The 19,229-nt window shown below is 35.6% G+C and overlaps 1 protein-coding gene across 2 annotated transcripts in view; it reads left to right on the forward strand.

Moving 5' to 3' along the window:
- USP14 (ubiquitin specific peptidase 14) overlaps nt 1-19,229 on the forward strand; it is a 46,033-nt gene that overhangs the window by 12,067 nt on the left and 14,737 nt on the right. Inside the window, exons 4-9 of one of the 2 annotated variants that reach the window (XM_028095960.2) lie at nt 5,883-5,987; nt 7,039-7,142; nt 14,030-14,088; nt 17,146-17,276; nt 18,464-18,544; nt 18,920-19,005. In XM_028095960.2, the coding sequence (XP_027951761.1) occupies nt 5,883-5,987; nt 7,039-7,142; nt 14,030-14,088; nt 17,146-17,276; nt 18,464-18,544; nt 18,920-19,005 (566 nt within the window). The remainder of the gene's footprint in view (nt 1-5,882; nt 5,988-7,038; nt 7,143-14,029; nt 14,089-17,145; nt 17,277-18,463; nt 18,545-18,919; nt 19,006-19,229) is intronic. The other variant, XM_028095962.2, reaches the window with a different exon arrangement.

The following is a 19,229-nucleotide window of genomic DNA, read 5'->3' on the forward strand; positions in this document are numbered from 1 at the left end:
CTTTAAATAGTCAATTATCATTTAAAGAGATTAAAAATGTTTAAAACTCATATTTACCATTTTTGGCATTCTTCCTTTGAAATCCAAATATAAATTTCCATCAGATATCCTTTTCTTCTGTCTCAAGGACTTACATATTTCTTGCAGAGCATATCTATGAATTTTCTCTGCTTTTGTTTTTTGAAAAGCTCTTTATTTCACCTTTTTTTTGTTGTTTTTTTAAGATTTTATTTAGTCATTTGATAGAGAGAGACACAGCGAGAGAGGGAACACAAGCAGGAGGAGTGGGAGAGGGAGAAGCAGGCTCTCTGCTGAGCAGGAAGCCTGATGCAGGGCTTGATCCCAGGACCCTGGGATCATGACCTGAGCTGAAGGCAGACGTTTAACGACTGAGCCACCCAGGCACACCTCACCTTTATTTATGAAAGACATTTTGGTAGGTATAGAATTCAAGATTAACACCTTTTCTTTGAATACATGAAAAATGTCTTCTGATTGCATAGTTGTGGTCATTCTTTGTTCCTTTGCATATAATGTGTTTTGTTCCTCGTGATGCTTTTGAGATTTTTCTCACTGTTGCTTTTCAGCAATTTAATTACATGTTTTGGAGAGGTTTTCTTATGTTTATTCTGTTTGAGCTTCTTGGATTTGTGGGTTTATAGTTTTTACTAAATTTGGGAAAGTTTCAGCTATTTAAGCTTTTTTTCTGTGTGCCCTTCTCTCTCCTCTTTTTTGAGACTACAATTACAGATGTTGAGTAGTTTTGCCCATTGTAGAATTTTGGTCCCTTTTATTTGTGTTGCGTGTGGGTGTGCTGCGTGTGGGTGTGTGTTGTGTGTGGTGTGAGTTGTGTGTGTGTGGTGTGGCGTGTGTGGTGTGGGGGTGTGTGTGGGTGGTGTTTGTGGGGGTGTGGGGGTGTGGGTTGGGGTGTGTGGGTGTGGGTGTTTGGGTGTGGGGGGTGTGTGGGTGTTTGGGTGGGTGTTGTGTGGGGGTGTGGTGGGTGTGTTGTGTGTGTGGTGGGTATTGTGTGGGGGTGTGTGTGGGGTGTGTTGTGTGTGTGTTGTGTGTGTGTGGGGTGTGTTGTGGGTGTGTGTGTGTGTAGGGGGGTGGTGTGTGTGGGGGGGTGGTGTGGGTGGGTGTGGTGGGTGGTGTGTGTGTTGTGTGGGTGTTTGTGTGTGTGTGGGTGGGTGTGGTGTGCGAGACTTCTGTTTTCTAAAACTTTTACAAGTTTTAGTTATACTTAGGTATATTATCTGTTTTGAGCAGACTTGTGTTTTTTGTTAAGTAATGGTGGAGGTTTATTTTTTTTTTCATATGAGTGGTCAGTTGTATGAGCACATGTAAGTTTGTTTCTGGATTCTGTTCTTCTCTTGATTTGTATATGTACCTTTACATCGATACCCACTCCCACTGTCTTGATTATTCAAGATTTGAAATCAAGTAGTAGGAGTCTGATTGTTCCTCTTTTTCAGAACTATTGGCTATTCTAAGATCTTTGCACGTCCTTTGTACGTTTTAGACTCAGCTTATTTTCTACAAGAATCTGCTGGGATTTTGATTGGAATTACATTGATACTATATATCAAATTGGGATGTCTTTTTAAAAAATTTTTAAACATTTTTTAATTTTGAGAGAGAGCCTGTGTGCATGAGTGGGGGGTGGGGCAGTGACAATAGCAGCAGGAGAGCGAGAGAGAATCTTAAGCAGGCTCCACGCCCAGCATGGAGCCTGATGGGGGGCTTGATTTCACAACCCTGAGATTATGACCTGAGCCAAAATCAAGAGTTGGACACCTAACTCAGCCATCCTGGACCCCCAAATTGGGACATCTTAATATTGAGTCTTCTAAAAAAAATTTCTCACAGCAGTGTTCTATATTTTTTTTCTTTTTTTTTTGAAGGTTTTATTTATTTGAGAGAGAGTGTGTACATGAATGGGGGGCAGAGGGGGAGGGAGAAGCAGACTCCCTGCCAAGCAGGGATCCTGATTCAGGGCTTGATCCCAGGACCCTGGGATCATGACCTGAGCCAAAGGCAGACATTTAATTGACTGAACCACCTAGGGGCCCTGTTTTCTTTAATTTCCTTTGCCTTTCCCCTTTCTTCCTTTTCTCTTCAAGATTTATTTATTTGAGAGAGAGAGAACATGTGCGCACTGTGCGCGTCAGGGGAGGGGCAAAGGGAAAGAATTTTAAAGCAGACTCCCTGCTGAGCATGGAGCCCAAGGGGTTTGATTTCACGACCCATGAGATCATGACCTGAGCTGAAACCAAGAGTTGGATGCTTAATCGACTGAGCAACCCAGGCACCCCTTTTATTTTCAATACAGGATCGTACACGTTTTTTTAAAAATGTCATTAAGTATTTCATGGTATTTGGTGCTATCACAAATGGTGTTTTTTAAATGTCGTTTTCTAATTGTTCATTGCTAACATATAGAAGTAGAATTAATTATTGTATATTGATCTTGTATCCTGTGATTTTGCTGATTTTTACATATTTGTTTAGGATAACGTAGATGGGATACAATCATGTTGCAAATATGAAAAAAATTTTTTTTTCTTTTTCAGTCTCCATGCCTTTTATTTTTCTTTTTCCTTGCTTTATTTCACTGGTTAGGATGTTCAGCACAATATTGAGTAGAATTGGTTCACAGTAGGATTTTTCCTGATCTTAGGAGAAAAGTCTCTAGGTTTGGTTGGAGTTGTTTTATAGATGTTCACCATTAGTTTGAAGAAGTGCTCTATTTGTAGTTTGTTGAGAATTTTTATTCATGAATGGGAGTTGAATTTTTCAAATACTTTTTCCATATCTATTGCAAAGATCATTTTTTATCCTTTAATCTGTTAATGTGAAATACATTGACTCTTTTGAATAATAAACCAACTTTTCATTCTTGGGATAAACCCCACTTAGTCATTATGTATTTTCCTTTTTATATATTGCTGGATTCTATTTGGTGGTATTTTGTAAGGGATTTTTGTATTTCTGTTTGTGAGAATTACTGGCTTATAGTCTTCTTGACTTGTCTTTGTCTGCTTTTGCTATCAGTGTAATCCTGGCCATATAAAATGGGTTAGGGAGATATCCCCCACCTCTCCTCTTTTCTGAAAGAGATTTTCTTTAAATGGTTCATAGAATTCTCCAGTGAGGCTTGGAGCTTTCTTTGTGGGAAGACTTTTCATTTAGGAATTTAGTGTATTTAATAAATGTAAGACTATTCAGATGTTACATTTTCTTTGACATCTGTTTTGGTAATTAGCATCTTTTAAGGATTGTCCATTTAATTACAGTCTTGTCAACTTGATTGGCATAATGCACTCTTATTATCCTTTAATTCTGGAGTCTCTAGTGGTGTTTTCTCTCCTTTTTTTCCCCCTGGAATTGGCAAATTGTGGTTTCTCTCTCACTTTCTTCATTATCTACCCAGAGGTTTGTCAATTTCATTGATTTACCCCCCTCGCAAAGAATCAACTTTTGCTTGTTCATTTATTATTTTACTGATTTCACCTCTTTGCTTTATTTCCTTTTACTTTGGTTTTAATGTATACTTTTTCTAGCTTCTTATGGTAGAAGCTTTATTTTAAGCCTTTTTGTTTACTGTTTATATCTTTTGTCCAGTTTTCTATTGTGTTCGCATTACTGATTTTTTTTTTTTTTACGTGCTTCTATATAGTGTAACCTTTTTTCCATTTTTTCCTTTTAAATTTGACTGGTAATGTTTTGCAGACGTTTTCAAGGTATATGTGGTAACATTAGTCCATTCATCTTTTATGTCAATTTTAGAAAATATTCCAGCAAAGCAAGATTCTTTTTTTTTTATTCACTTACATGTTTTGATAATTATATGTTTTACTTATTTATTTTAAAGGACTTTATTTTAGAGAGAGCGTGAGCTCATGTGTGCAAGTTGGGGGAGGGGCAGAAGGAGAGAATCTACAAGCAGACTCCTGGCTGAGTGTGGAGCCCATTGTTGTGGGGCTTGATCTCCCCACCCATGAGATCATGACCTGAGCTGAAACCAAGAGTCGGATGCTTAACCCATTGAGTCACCCAGGCGCCCTTTGTTTTATTTTTTAAGTCTTTAATTTGTAATTCATTTTGGGTGCTGAAAAGCAACAGTGGGGTGGAGAACTGATATTTTTTTCTAAATTATCCAGTTTTTCTCAACATTCTTCATTGTATAATCTATTTTCTTACCTTAAATGGCATTATTTTAGTCTTTATTCTTTTTTAGAAATTTCTTAGCTGTTATTATGGGTGTAAACTTGGTACATGAATGAATCATTTTGTAAAGTTTCAAAAAAGAATTAAATTTATTAATTTGGAATCACATCTTTACAGTAATTTTTCCTGTCTAGAAATTGTTCATGACTTTTCAATGTATTATTTAGGTGTTTTTTATATTCCTAAGTAAAACTTTATAGTTTTCTTATTAAAGTATTACATATTTTGTTACGTTTATTCTTAGATATTTACTGATTTTCTTTTCTATCATATTTCTAACAGACTATTTGCTAGTACATTGTTTAAATATTTGGTTTTTCTGAGAGAGTAGTCTTTGGAAAAAGATTCTTTAGTGATGGTTTAGTATTCCTTTGCTATTATCTCACAGAAAGTTTAAGTAAAAATAACAGGTGATAGAATAAAGGTTATTGGATTTCAGCATAGGTGCTCTCAGGACTGAGTTTGTTATCCTTATTTTCTTCTAAAAAATTTTTTTTTAAAGATTTTTATTTTTAAATAATCTCTACACCCAAACATGGGGCTCAGACTTAAAATTTTGAGATCAAGAGTCCATGCTCTACTGACTAAGCCAGCTGGGCGCCCTGACCTTATTTTCTAATTTTAATCCTCATCTGGAAATTTTTATCTTCTCTTTCTTTTTTCTTTTTAAACTTCCATTTCTGGCTCTTTTTTTTTTTTTTTTTTTAAATCTCCCTACTTTTCTTTGTCTTCTACACAGATCATGTTTATGTCTTCCAGAGTAAGTTATTGTTAACATTTCAGGATTATGTGATTTAGGGGACAGTATCTTCATTGTTTTTCTGTTGTATGGAATGTTACATATGTGTTGAATATGAATATTCCCTTAGGTTAGTAATGTAGAATTATAAAATTGGATATTTTGAGCTAATTTATGTGTTTGGTGTGATGTTTTCCAATAATGGAGGGTTGGGTGCTCTCAAAATAATTCTATTCATTTGTAAGTAATTGTTACAGTTATACAATAGACATTCACAGAAAGAATGCTATCTGCATTTTGTTTGTTATGGGAAGAAGTGATTCCACTAAACGTTAATGATCATTTCGAGAATGCCCTCCCCTCCAATATTATAACATTCTCAACTGTCTTTGTGACAGTATTTATTTTTCCCCTAGCTTCATTGAAGTATAATTTATATGGATTAAAATTCACCTATTTTTCGTGTACAGTTTGAATTTGGTTAGTTTAATACAGTCACGTAACCACCACCATACAATCAAGATACAGAATATCCACCATTCTGAAAAGTTTCCTTGTGCCCCTTTGCATATAAGCAGGTGACCTCTGGCCTGGAGCAGCTACTTTAGTACTTTTTTTTTTTTTTTACTGTTAGTGATTTTTAGTATATTGACAAGATTGTGTAACCTTCACCACAATCTAATTTTAGAACATTTCCATTACCCCAGAAAATAATAGGTGTCTGTTTAAAGTCACTCCCTCTTCCCACCTTTAGCCCTAGCAATCCCCAGTCTCCTTTGTGTCTCTGTAGATTTACCTTTTCTGGCAAATACAAGCATACAGTATGTTTTATTATTCTGTGTCTGGCTTCTTTCATTAGACATAAACATTATCAACTTTTGAGCATTTTTATGAAATTAAATTTTTTTTAAAACAGGGAATGACTCTACTAATGATGGGGTCAGCAGATGCTCTTCCTGAGGAACCCTCAGCTAAAACTGTTTTTGTAGAAGACATGACAGAAGAACAGTTAGCATCTGCGGTAAGATATACCACGTTTTATATATTTGATTGCTACAGGTACCAAGATGCCTTTCAGAAAGTAGCATCTAAATGTTTTAAAGATTTGGGGCGCCTGGGTAGCTTAGTCGGTTAAGTGTCTGACTCTTGATTTCGGCTCAGGTCATGATCTCAGGGTTGTGGGATCAAGCCCTGTGATGGGCTCCACCTCTAAGAGGAGTCTGCTTGAGATTCTCTCCCTCTCCCTTTGCCCCTTCCTTCCGCTCAAGTGCACACACTCTCTCCCTAAAATAAATAAATCTTAAAAAAAGTAAGTGTTTTGAAGATTTGATTGGTAATATCAAGGTGTATGCTTTTGTTTATTTTAAAGATTTTATTTATTTAGAGAGAGCGCATGCATGAGTTGGGGGAGGGGGCAGAAGGAGAGGGAGAATTTCCAGCAGACTCCACGCTGAGTGTGGAGCCTGACCTGAGGCTCCCCAATACGTATGTTTTTAGAAGTAAAACGTTTTATTTTTGAAATTGGCTTTTGAGGAGTCCTTGTCAGTGTAAAATCAGTGTCTTTAAAAAGTATCGGGCAGTGCTAACAGTGCTATTATTTTATGGGAAAAGAGGCTTATAGAGGATAAGTAGTTTAAATGCTGGGATGTTAAGTCTTAAAACTTTGCTGAAAATACATACAATTTATCTTTAACTGCAACATTGGTTTAGAAAACTGGTCAGCACACACTTGTCAAATGTCATTTTTTTACCATCCAGCATTTTTATAGTATTTTCTTTTTTTGAAGTGTTCTATGTATACTTTGTTACCCCATTCTAATGATAAGCTTTCAAAGGCAGGGGGCAAGACTGATTTGATTGATCACATTATTTTTGAGAAGGGAATTAAAACACAGAATGTTTCTCAACATAATGCAAGTGAACATTTCTGTTAGGAGTATAAAACGTTACTTTTGGGTAAAGTTGGAATAAATTGGTAGGAGTTGGTAAATTATACTTCAAAGTGTGAACTTTAATGATTTTATATATGCTATGTCATTTTATAAAAATGTGTTAATCCTTGTCCTTATCAGATGGAATTACCATGTGGATTGACAAACCTTGGCAACACTTGTTACATGAATGCTACAGTTCAATGTATTCGTTCTGTGCCTGAACTCAAAGATGCCCTTAAAAGGTAAGACAGAAGATAAATGTTGTGAGTCCTTTTGGTGGGTAAGGGAGGCTCACATTTGGATGAATAGTGTTTTGTGTATAAATGTGTGTATAATTTTTTAGCAGCTTTACTGAGATACTCATTTATTGTACAATTCATCCATTTAAAGTATTCAGTTAAATGGTCTTTATTCAAAAGGTTGTACAACCGTCACCACAGTCTAATTTTAGGTTCTTTTCTTACCCTCCGAAAGAAACCTTACATTCACAGTCACTCATTTTACCTTTCCCACCTCCAGCTCTAGGCAACCAATTTTATGTGCTGCTGAAGTGAGCAACCATTTATCCACTTTCTGTCTTAGAGATTTCCATATTCTGGACATTTCATATAAATGGAATCATGCAGTGGGTGACTTTTTGTGACTGGTTTCTTTTACTTAGCATAATATTTTCTGGGTATAGTCATGTTGTAGTATGTATCAGTACTTATTTCCTTTTTATGTCTGAATAATATTCCAGTATTAGTGGACATACTACATTTTGTTAATCTGTTCATCTGTTGATAAACATTTGATTTGTTTCCATTTTGTAGCTCCTTTAAGTAACTTCACTGTGAACATTCAAGGACAAGTTTTTGTGCAGACCAGTTGTTTTCATTTCTTTTGGTTATGAGTGGCTTGCTTGGCCACATAGTAACTGTTAAACAGCATTTTGAGGAGCTGCCAAACTGCTAGGCACCATTTTCTGTTCTTACCACCAATGTAAGGGAGTTCTAATTTCTCCACCTCCACGCCAGTATTGTTATTGTATGTCTTTGATTATAGTCATCCTAAGGGTAAAATGATCTCTCATTGTAGTTGTCGTTTGCATTTACGTAATGACTAGTGATGTTGAGCATCCTTTCATGTGCTTACGGGCTTGTATATCTTCTTTGGAAAAATGTTTAAGTCCTTTGCCTGTGTTTTAAATGGTTCCTCTTTTTATTATTCAGTTATAAGTGTTCTTTATATATTCTGGATACAAGTCCTTTTTCAGATAGATAATTCATAAATATTTTCATTTTGTGAGTTGTCTTCACTTGATGTCATTGTTTTGTAAAAAAAAAAGTGTTTATTTTTTGATTAGTTTAATTTTTCTCTTGTGTTTTGTGTGTGTATCTTATGTATGAAACCATTGCCTAATCCTAGGTCACAAATATTTACTCCTATTTTTTTTAAGAGCTCTATAGTTTTAGCTCTTAAATTTAGGTCTCTGATCCATTTTTATTCTGATCCATCTTCAGTTAATTTTTATGTATAGTGGGGAGTTGATATCCCATCCTCTTCTTTTGTAAATAGCTATCCGGTTTTTTGAGTACCATTTGTTGAAGACTACTCTTTTCCCTGTGGAATTGCCCTAGCACACTCATTGAAATTCATTTGACCATATGATGTATGTAATAAGATTTATTTCTGGACTCTTAATCCTAGATTGGAAATAAATACATTGATTTGTACTGATTTGTCCTAGTGCTAGTGAGTAATGGTTTTACAAAGAAGTAAAACTTTTATACCATTATACAGACGAAAAAAGAATAATTATCCATGTTTTGATAGCCTATGAAATAGTCTATAAATGAGAATCCCTTCTCAGTGAGTATAAATATGTAACTTAAAATATATAACTTAATTCTGACTAAATTTATTACAGCTGTCTTGGTATATACATTGCCACTTCTTAATGTAGGGTAGAATTGTAAACTACAATTTGGATTCTTAGCCAGCTTTATGAATGTTGATTTTTTTTTTTCCTTAGTGGCTTGGGAAATGCTTTGATAGAACTGAGCAGTAGAGAGGAGAAAGGATTTTGCAGAAACCTGAGAGTAACTGAAAGTTTTCTAAATTTCTCTGAAGTGAATACTTGTCAGGTACCTCCAGAGTTGCCTAGATTGTAGCTGATGTAGTTATTAGTGTACAAGACACAGGACCTGTGTTCCAGGCACTTACAGTCTTAATTGAATTGAGAAAGGCTATCAAGTTTGGGACTGTTTCAGAACTGCTTTGATGGGAAATGTTCCTCAGAGGTTTATAGTTATTTCTCCACTATTTTCACATGCCCATAGTTACTGATGAGAGATCTAATATCATTTTCATTTCTTACTCTTTTCTGTTAATAACTTTTAGGATTTTTTTATTTTTGTTTTTCAGTTTTCCAACAGGGTAAGTGTGGGGTTTTCTTTCATTTATCTTAGTGCTGAGTGAGCACTTTTTTCTTTTTTTCCTTTTTAAGATTTTTTGAGAGAGAGCGAGCGCACCAGTAGGGGAGAGGGGCAGAAGGAGAAGTAGACTCCCTGCTGAGCAGGGAGCCCAATGTGGGGCTCTGTCCCAGCACCCTGGGATCGAAACCTGAACCGAAGGCAGATGCTTAACTGACCGAGCCACCCAGGTGTCCTGAATGAGCACTTTGATTCTAAGGACTCTTGTCCTAAACTGTGGACATTCTTGACTGTTATTTCTTGAGAAAATGCTTCTCTGTTTTATATAACTTCCCTAATACTCTGAATAATAGAATTTCTGGATCTATTTTTCATGTTTTTTTTCTCTGCACTTTTAATTTTTTATTTTTATGTGCTGTGTTCCGGGAGAGTGCCTCAGTTCTGTTTTACATTTCACTGATTTGTGCATTAGCTTTGTTTCACAGCTGCTTATTTATCACAGCCTTTTCTTTAATCTCCTGTTCTTAATTTTGGATGATTCCTGCTTTTATTTCTCCGAGGCTCTGACGTACTCTTATTTAACCACCGCCACCACCCCCCCCCCCCCCCCGGCCAATTTGGTCCTTTCAATTTTAACTCTGTTCTCTTTAGATGTAAGGATTGATCTCTCCATTTGTTTGAAGATTGTGTACTTAGGCAACCACTTTCTCTTCCTTATGTTCCAATTGCAGATGATCTATGAGCAGCTTGCTGGGCAGCTCCCTGCCCTGGAAGGTAGCTACTTGGGACAGACTTGTCTTTATTCCAGGATTTCCTCTGTACTTTTTTCATCTGGGATACCTTCTAGCTTCTATTCCAAAGAGAACTCTTTCATGTTTTGGAGTTATTTCTCTGAGTTTTCTTTTTTTTTTTTTTTTTTAAGATTTTATTTATTTATTTGAGAGAGAACGAGAGAGAGCACGAGAGGGAAGAGGGTCAGAGGGAGAAGCAGACTCCCTGCTGAGCAGGGACCCCCCCCCCGATGCGGGACTCGATCCCGGGACTCCAGGATCATGACCTGAGCCGAAGGCAGTCGCTTAACCAACTGAGCCACTCAGGCGCCCTCCGAGTTTTCTATAAGCAGAGGAGATTTCATCCTGTTGAGTTTTCTTGAAACCAGATGAAGTATTTTTTGAATGCTAAGTTTTTACAAGAGGTTGGAAACCCTTCTACTAAACTAACTTAATACAAGAGGACATGGATGGGTTGTATGTCTTTGGAAAAATGGCATTAACTGATAAAATAGGAAGGAAAGAAAATTTCCATGGAAGGTGTTTTACAGCTGGTGATGCTGAAGCTCATCCTTAAATACTTAAGGATTTTTATTTGGCAGGTTCTGGAGAGTGGGATGTATTTTATAAAGGCTAGAAGGAAAGTAGACTGGGTTAGCTGAAGAGGCAATGAGGGCCAAGAACCAGAGCTGCAGGTGAAATCTGGTTTGCTTGATGCTGCCCAATAGTGGAACCTCATGATAATGTAAGAGTTCTGAATTTAGAACTTAAAGTGAAAAATGTATATAATAAAAATTACCCTTAAATTCTATGAATTACTTACAAAAGACAGCATCTCATGGCCATATTTTTATCTAACTGGAAACTGGCAAGGCACCTTTTGGTAAGAACCACATAGTTTTTCATTAGCAATTACTAGGTTGCTGTTTTACTTGCATTTTCAAATTTGTATGATTGATCTGTTCTTGATAGAACTTAACTATAAAATTGGTGGGACCCAGCCCTTTTTTTTTTTTTTTTTTTGCATTTTAAAGGTACATTTTCTGTGTCTTTTAGAGTAATTTTTTTTTTTGATTTTTTTTTTTTTAAAGATTTTATTTATTTGACATAGCGAGAGCAGGAACACAAGCAGGGGGAGTGGGAGAGGGAGAAGCAGGCTTCCCGCTGAGCAGGGAGCCCGATGTGGGACTCGATCCCAGGACCCTGGGATCATGACCTGAGCTGAAGGCAGACGCTTAACGACTGAGCCACCCAGGCGCCCTTTTAGAGTCAGTTTTTAAAATTTGTTTTCCTATGAATTTGTCCTTATGTCTTTAAGATATTTTAGCATAAGAGTTCTCTATTTTGGACCTGTATTTTCCCCCATTTTCATTTCTTATTTGCTATATGTATAGAAATTTATATATATAAATTTCCCCTTGATTATCTTGCCAGAGGTTTGTATATTTTATTTTTCACAGAAATCAGCTATTAGATTTATTCAGTCACTTCTTTTCATTGTCTGATTCATCCTACTTTTGATTTATTTGTTTTCCTTAGGCTGCTTTATTTTCTCAAGTTGTACACGTAGGTCATTTATTTGTTCTTGTGTATTAATGAAAGTACTTAGTTTTGAGTTTTTGCCTCTATTCCCTATTCATTAGATAAGGCTGTTCAGATTTTTTTTTTAAACACTATAAAATCTCTTCCTTTTGACCCCAAATTTGTTTTTAATTATTGATACAGCCATTAACATACAGAGAAGTGTGCGAACGAATTATCCCAGAGTGAACACATATGTGTAACCAACACAAACAGAACCCTATCAGCTTCTAAAAATCCCCTCATGACTCTCCCTTCCTGATCGCTACTCCACCTTTCTGTTCAAAATTGTTAATACTAGTGTGACTTTTAACCTCATAGATTAATTTTACCTATTTGGAACTCTTTATGAACAGAAACCTAGATTGTGTTCATTTGGGTCTAGCTCATTATTTTTGTGTGTAGTTGTAGTTCGTGTTTATGCTATATAGTGTACCACTGTACACTGTACTACCAAATAATTATCCATTTTTCTGTTGATGAATGTTTGGGTTGAGCATGGTGTATGATTGATGTGAATATTTCACAGATGATAGAAAAGTCAAGGCATACTCTTTTTGTAGGTGATAGATAGGTATTAATAGACATTAAGTTGATGAATTATATTCGTTATATTCAGATTTTCTATATCATTCTATATCATTACTTAATTTTTATATATTATTGACTTGATAGAGACTAGAAAAGGTACTCTTTTTTGGGGGGTGGTCTGTAAAACCTCTCAGTATTTCTGTTATATATCTCAGTACTCTTGTCAATTCCTCCTTTCTAACAGTTTTTCTTTGTAAAGTTCAGTTGTTAATGTTATTTGGTTTATTGGATGGTTTTATTTTACTTAGGAATTAAATGTTGGCGTAACGAGAGTTTTTTGTGGGGGTATGGTATTAAATCACTCATGATTTTCCATTCTCAGTTATTAAAAAAAGATAATTCATTAGTGTAGCCTTTGCCATAAATGTAGGAATAGTTACTTAGCAATGTCACCCTGTAACTAGAAGGAGAATCAGTAACAGCGGCAGTTGTGTCATTCCATACTTCACTGATCTTTTGGGGTACACTTGCTTTATTAGTGCTTTATTTCAACTTCAGAAATGCCTTTTAGGTAGTTGTAAACTGAGTGGGAAACTGTTATGATTTTCACTTTTTAAAATGAACATATGTAATTTAGACATTGTTATGAATTGTATATTGAAAAATTAAAAAAAAATTTGAGCCATAGCAATTTCTAAAAGATCTAAAGAAACGAAAAAGAAAAACAGAACTTCTTAATTGGATATAATTTAACATATTTTTTCTGACCTCTTTCATTCTACTTAGCGCAGAGGTTTTTTTGTTTTTGAAATCAAAATATTTACATATAGTAAATACCAAATATCTTGTGTTTGGTGTGATCAGTTTTGATAAATGCAAATTCTGTGTTACCCATTTTACAAACTGTAGGACATTTCCCTCACCCCAGGATGTTTTTGTACTTGTACCTTTTCCCAGTCCTCATCGCCTCCACCACCCAGCTCTGCAAGCAGCTACTGATCTCTTAATAGTTTTGTGCATTCTGGAGGTTAAATGTACAGAATGTAATTTATTTTTGGTTTGGCTTAGTTCATTCAGCATGGTCTTTGAAGTTTACCCATGTTATTGATGGTGTGGATAGTCTCGTTGCTCCACATTCTTGCCAGTCTTGGTTGATTTCAGTTCTTTCGTCTTAGTCCCTCCAGTGGGTGTATTAATCAAAGTGAATAGGCAGTAATTCCTCTGCCTCTCAATGTTTGATACTATCTGAGTGATAATTTCTGATCCTATGTCATAAGACATTGTATGAGTGAATACTATCGTTTATTTCCTTTGGATGGCCAGTCCTTTGTGCTGTTGTAAATTAAATGAGAATTATAAATTGAAAGTGAATTTAGAAGTCATTTAATAGAAACACTCCAGTATATAGGTAGCAGACGGACTTGAAAATTAAGTGCCTTATTTAATGTTACATAGCAAGTTAATGCTGAATGTAGGTGTATTGACTTTGATTTAATGTTTTTGACCTAAGGCTTTTTTTTATTTCTGAAAGCGTATTTTCTTTGTAATAATGGACATTAAGAGTGTACTTTTTTGTTTGACACTGTTTTCAGGAACTTTTTTTTTTAATAAGTTAGGAGAAAGAATTTAAAATAGGCTTCATTTATCTAAATTCCCTTTTTTTCTTAGTCATGCTTAAGGGAATAAGACCAGAAGAGAAGAAAATAGAAAGATGGGAACAACTCTGATAAAGTTGCAGTTGAAGATGTCATCATAAGCTCTTTTAATTAGTTTCTTCCCTTTTGAGTTTCAGAATGAATTAAATCCTATTTAATTCTGCCTTAATGTTCCCAGGTATGCAGGTGCCTTGAGAGCTTCAGGGGAAATGGCTTCAGCACAGTATATTACTGCAGGTCAGTATCTTAAATATACTCCTTTTTTGACAGGGCAGTGTAGTATTCAATAAATGTTATTTTTCACTTACAGTTTGTTTAGTAGCTTTCTGTTTACAAAATGTGTTTTGTAAAACATCTCATTAAAATTGGAGTATTTATACTTAAGCAACTTAAAGACTTAGTTTATTGTTCAAATTATAAACCAATGATCTCTCTCTTTTCTGAAAAACAGTCTGGATGTTTTTGGATTAAAGTTAATTTTGGCTTTGGGTTCTATTAGTAAAATATATCTCTGGGGACATCCAGAGATAGATTTTATTGTAGTTGATGCAATCATTATAAGAGAGAGTCTTAGTGTAAGGATATCATGAATGAGGTATTAGGAGAAACTGAAATTCTTAAAGGCTAGAAATAACTTATTTCTTCATTGCATGGGACCATGTATTCTGTCCCCATTTGTTTTGGGCTAGTTTTACAAATGAATACTCTTAAGGGTTAGGTCGATAGGGTATTTTTATAGCCATGCCTTCTTGGGGGCAGGGGTTAACAATTTTATTGAGATATAATTCATAGCCCATATAATTTACCCACTTAAAGTGTACAATTCATTGTCTTTTAGTATATGCAGAGCTATGCAGCCATCACCACAGTCAATTTTAGAAAGTTTTCATCAACTTGAAAAAGAAACTGTAACATTTAGCACTCATCCTATTTTCTTCTCACCACTCCCAGCCCTATGCAACCACTAATCTACTGTCAGTCTCCATATATTTGCCTATTCTAGACTTTTGACATAAATGGAATTATACAGTATGTGGTCTTTTTTGACTGGCTTCTTTCACTTAGAATGTTTTCAAGGTTCATTCACATTGTAGTATGTATTAGTACTTTATTCCTTTTTATTGCTGAATGAGATTCTGTTGTGGATATATCACATTCCATTTGTCCTTTCATCCTTGATAGACATTTGGGTGGTTTCCACTTTCTGACTATTACAAATATTGCTGAAAACTTGTGCAAGCATTTCTGTGGACATAATGTTTTTATTTCTCTTGGGTATGTATCTGGGAGTGGAATTGCTCGGTCATATGGTAACTATATTTAACCTTTTGAGGAACTGCCAGACTGTTTTCCAAAGCAGTTGGCATCATTTTATATTTCTCCCATGAATGAGGGTTCCAATTTCTCTTGATAATACTTGGTATTGTCTGTCTTTGATTATAACCAGCCTAGGGGTGTGAAGTGGTATCTCATTGTCAGCTGTTAATTTGTAATACTATAAACAGTAGGTTTCTCTGTGTCATTTGGAGTTAGAGATTTTCCTTTGACCTTTGTTTCCTGAAACTAGATTTATTTGTTGAAGTTTTTAATGAGAAAAATATCACTTATATCTAGTTTACTTGATTGCTTGTGTATCTGAGAGTGACTCAGAATTTCAGCAATTCTCCAGTATCCTATGAGTCTTGTAGTGAAGGGATGAAAGATACTGTTCTTCATTTTTAAATTTTATTTTGTGCTAAATTATAAGAACAGTTCCAAGGATTCACCAGTTATTAACTTTTTGTCACATCTGGTTCATCATTCTCTATAACCATGTTCTTTATTTTCTGAACCATTTGAGAGTAAGGTACAGACATCCTGTCTTATTCCTAAATACTTCAGTATGTATTTCCCAAGTATAAGTACATTGATAACCACAAGAAAATTACCATTTTTCAAAATCTAGGAGTTTAACATGGATAAAGTACTCTAAAATACAAACTACTTATATTTTGGCAGTTGACCCAATATTGCCCATTATAAAGTTGTTTTTCTTTTTTGCTTTGGGAGCCAGTTTAGGATCACATATTGATTGCAGGTTGTCATGTCCTACTAGTCTCTTTTAATATACAGTGAGTGCATTTTTTACTTTATTTCAAACTAATGAAATACTTTGAGATGCTCTCTTTATAGGATATGTTAAATCTTAAATCATTTATTTTGAGTAATGTGTACCTTAAAGTGTTATTACAATTTAGCCTTTTTTATTTTAAGAAACATTAGATTGGTAGATAACGTGATTTTTAGCTGTCCCTCCCCCCCAAATTTTTTTTTAAAGTTTTTTTTTATCTGTCAGAGAGAGAGCACACATGCACACAAGCAGTGGGAGCTGCAAAGGGAGAAGGAGAAGCAGGCTCTCCATTGAGCAGGGAGCCCGATGTGAGGCTCGATCCCAGGACCCTGGGATCATTACCTGAGCCGAAGGCAGACACTTAATGACTGAGCCATCCAGGTGCCCCCTAAAAATATTTTTAAACACCATGTTTAGTTGATTTATTTGGGAACATTTTATTAAACACTGGCTTTGTGTTGGGATATAATATTTGCTGGGCTTCAGTTTGTATAATAATGGTAGATAACATTTTACATATTAGCTAACAAAATAAGTCAAGCTAGGCTAGACTAGAATTTTGCCATACATGAGGTAAGGGCAAGGTGTGATAGCTAGGAAGCCAGCAGAGGAAAAGTATTCTGAACGCCCAGAGCGGGGCTGAGTCTATGAGCATGAGATTTATGAAGGTGAGAGAGGACAGTGAAGGAAGGATTTTGAAGAAGGTTTTTAGCTCTCACTAGAGTCAGGAAGTATGTTTAACAGATTTTAAAATTTCAGAGTTGAGTAGATGGGAACCAAGTACAGGCTTAAAGGGAGGTGGGTTGAGCGTGGTAACCTGATGGCCTGATAATGGCATAGTAACAGAGCACTAACATTAGCCTATTTGATCCCTAGACAGAGGTTATGTGTTTTCTCTGGTGAATGAATATGCCCTGCTTTGTTTGGGAGACAAAGGCTGGCAAGGAGAGAGACTGAGGGGCAGGACTCAGAAGTTGTTCATAGTTAGTGATTACGTTATAAAGTCTGGTCAGTTCTTCAAGATTTAAAAACAAATCTTATTGGGAATTTGACAACTACAAAAGGAGTAGATACGCTTAAAAATATTCCTCAGCAGTTTTGTTTGTATTAATCTAGAATTAATTTACAGTAACATGTATTAAATATGTCACATTTATTAAAGCAGTGTTTGCTTTGTTTTTAAGCCCTTAGAGATTTGTTTGATTCCATGGATAAAACTTCTTCTAGTATTCCACCTATTATTCTACTGCAGTTTTTGCACATGGCTTTTCCACAGTTTGCAGAGAAGGGTGAACAAGGACAATATCTTCAGCAGGTAAACAGGGCAAGGTTCTGTGGTTTTCATTTTGTAAATGTAAAACCTAGGTGCTGTACACTTAACCATGTTTATTTGTATTTCCAAACATACTCCCAATTATCAGTCCTTTCTAGTTCACAACATCATTGTTTCTGGCCTAGAGTGGTCTGTTAACTATTACCTTGCTTCTGTTTTTGTCCTGCAGTGTTTCTCCACACAGCCTCCAGAGTCCTTTATAAAATGTAAACAGGATTATGTTGGTCCCTTGTTCGTTACCTCTAGTGATTTTCTTTCCCTGTCCTGAATAATCTAGCCCCTGGCTTCCTATCTGAGCTCCTCATGTGCCACTCTCCCCCTTGCTTACTTCTTTGGCTCTCAGACACACTGGCTTCCTGGTTATTTTTTAAACCCTTCAGTATCCTCTTTCGCAGGGTCTTTGCTCTTATTTCTGTGGCTCTCAGATAAGTGCATGGTTTGCTTCCTCACCTCTTTCCGGTCTCGTAGCTCAAATGTCAAGGCATCACAGAAGTTTTCTTGACTATCCTATTGAAATAGCACACTTCTTTCCCCTCATCACTTTCTGCTCCTGTATTGCTTTTTTTAATTCATAACTCTTCTCTTTAGATGAATTTGTTATATTTTGTTTATGTCCCCATTGAGAACTTTTTCTGTGTTGGTTACTGCTATGTGTCTAAAAAAGAGGATAGCAGGAAGGGCAGAATGAAGGGGGGGGAATTGGAGGGGGAGACGAACCATGAGAGACTATGGACTCTGAGAAACAAACTGAGGGTTCTAGAGGGGAGGGGAGTGGGGGGGTGGGGGTGGGTGTTAGCCTGGTAATGGGTATTAAAGGGCACATACTGCATGGAGCACTGGGTGTTATACGCAAACAGTGAATCATGGAACACTACATCAAAAACTAATGATGTAATGTATGGTGATTAACATAACATGAAAAAATAAAAATAAAACAGTGGTTAGCATAAGGAGGAGCTCAGTAAACATCTCTTGAATGAATGAATATTCTCGAATCCTCACTGTTTTGAAGATCCTATAATATCTAATTTGACTTAATATTTTTAAATTAAAAAAAAAACAGCTTTCTTCCCCTTCCCTAAGGAAACAGCAGTTCTTTTGGAAGGATTTTGTAGATAAAACAGTATCAACAGCCAGGATTATTTACTTTTGTCATTTTTAAATTACAGGATGCTAATGAATGTTGGATACAAATGATGCGTGTATTGCAACAGAAATTGGAAGCCATAGAGGATGATTCTGTTAAAGAGGTAATTGACATGTTTGTGATTATAGATTTTCATTATACCTTGATAAGTATACCCCCCCGGCCCCAAAACTTGAAATAAATTCATCCTAATAGACATGTACTTGAATACTTTAGATGCTCAATCCGTAGTTGGAATTTGAAAGCTTGCATCTGACGCTTGAATTCATTGTATTATTTATTAAACTTAATTGATATTATTGAGCATCTGTGGTCTTTTGGTAATGTTTTTTGAACAGTAGAAGGATTTTACAGAAAGGGATTACATTTTAAAAAGCTTAAAATATGTATTTACTAAACTGGATTGTGTGAGGAAAAATATACATTAGTACCTATATGAAGTAAAATTGGAATTTTTATTTCATTTTAATTTTTGCAGACAGATTCTTCATCTGCATCAGCAGTGACACCTTCTAAAAAGAAAAGTTTAATTGATCAGTTCTTCGGAGTTGAGTTTGAAACTACGTATCCTTATGAGCCAAGATTTGTAGAGACTACTCATAACTTAGTAGAAGTGAATTGGTATCAGTAACATTGTTGACTGATTGGAGTGGTTGGTGGGGTATGTAGAAAAAATCTTCAGAGGCTTTTATGCCTAAAAGATAAAATGAAACTTTAGGAATTTGGAAAAATACCTCATCAGAGTAATCCTAAAGTTTACATAAATGTACACTTTAAGGGTATTATTT

The sequence above is a fragment of the Eumetopias jubatus genome, unplaced genomic scaffold (assembly GCF_037043125.1).
Source record: "Eumetopias jubatus isolate StellerSeaLion01/CBP00866 unplaced genomic scaffold, mEumJub1_p1.0 scaffold_16, whole genome shotgun sequence".
NCBI lineage: Eukaryota > Metazoa > Chordata > Mammalia > Carnivora > Otariidae > Eumetopias > Eumetopias jubatus.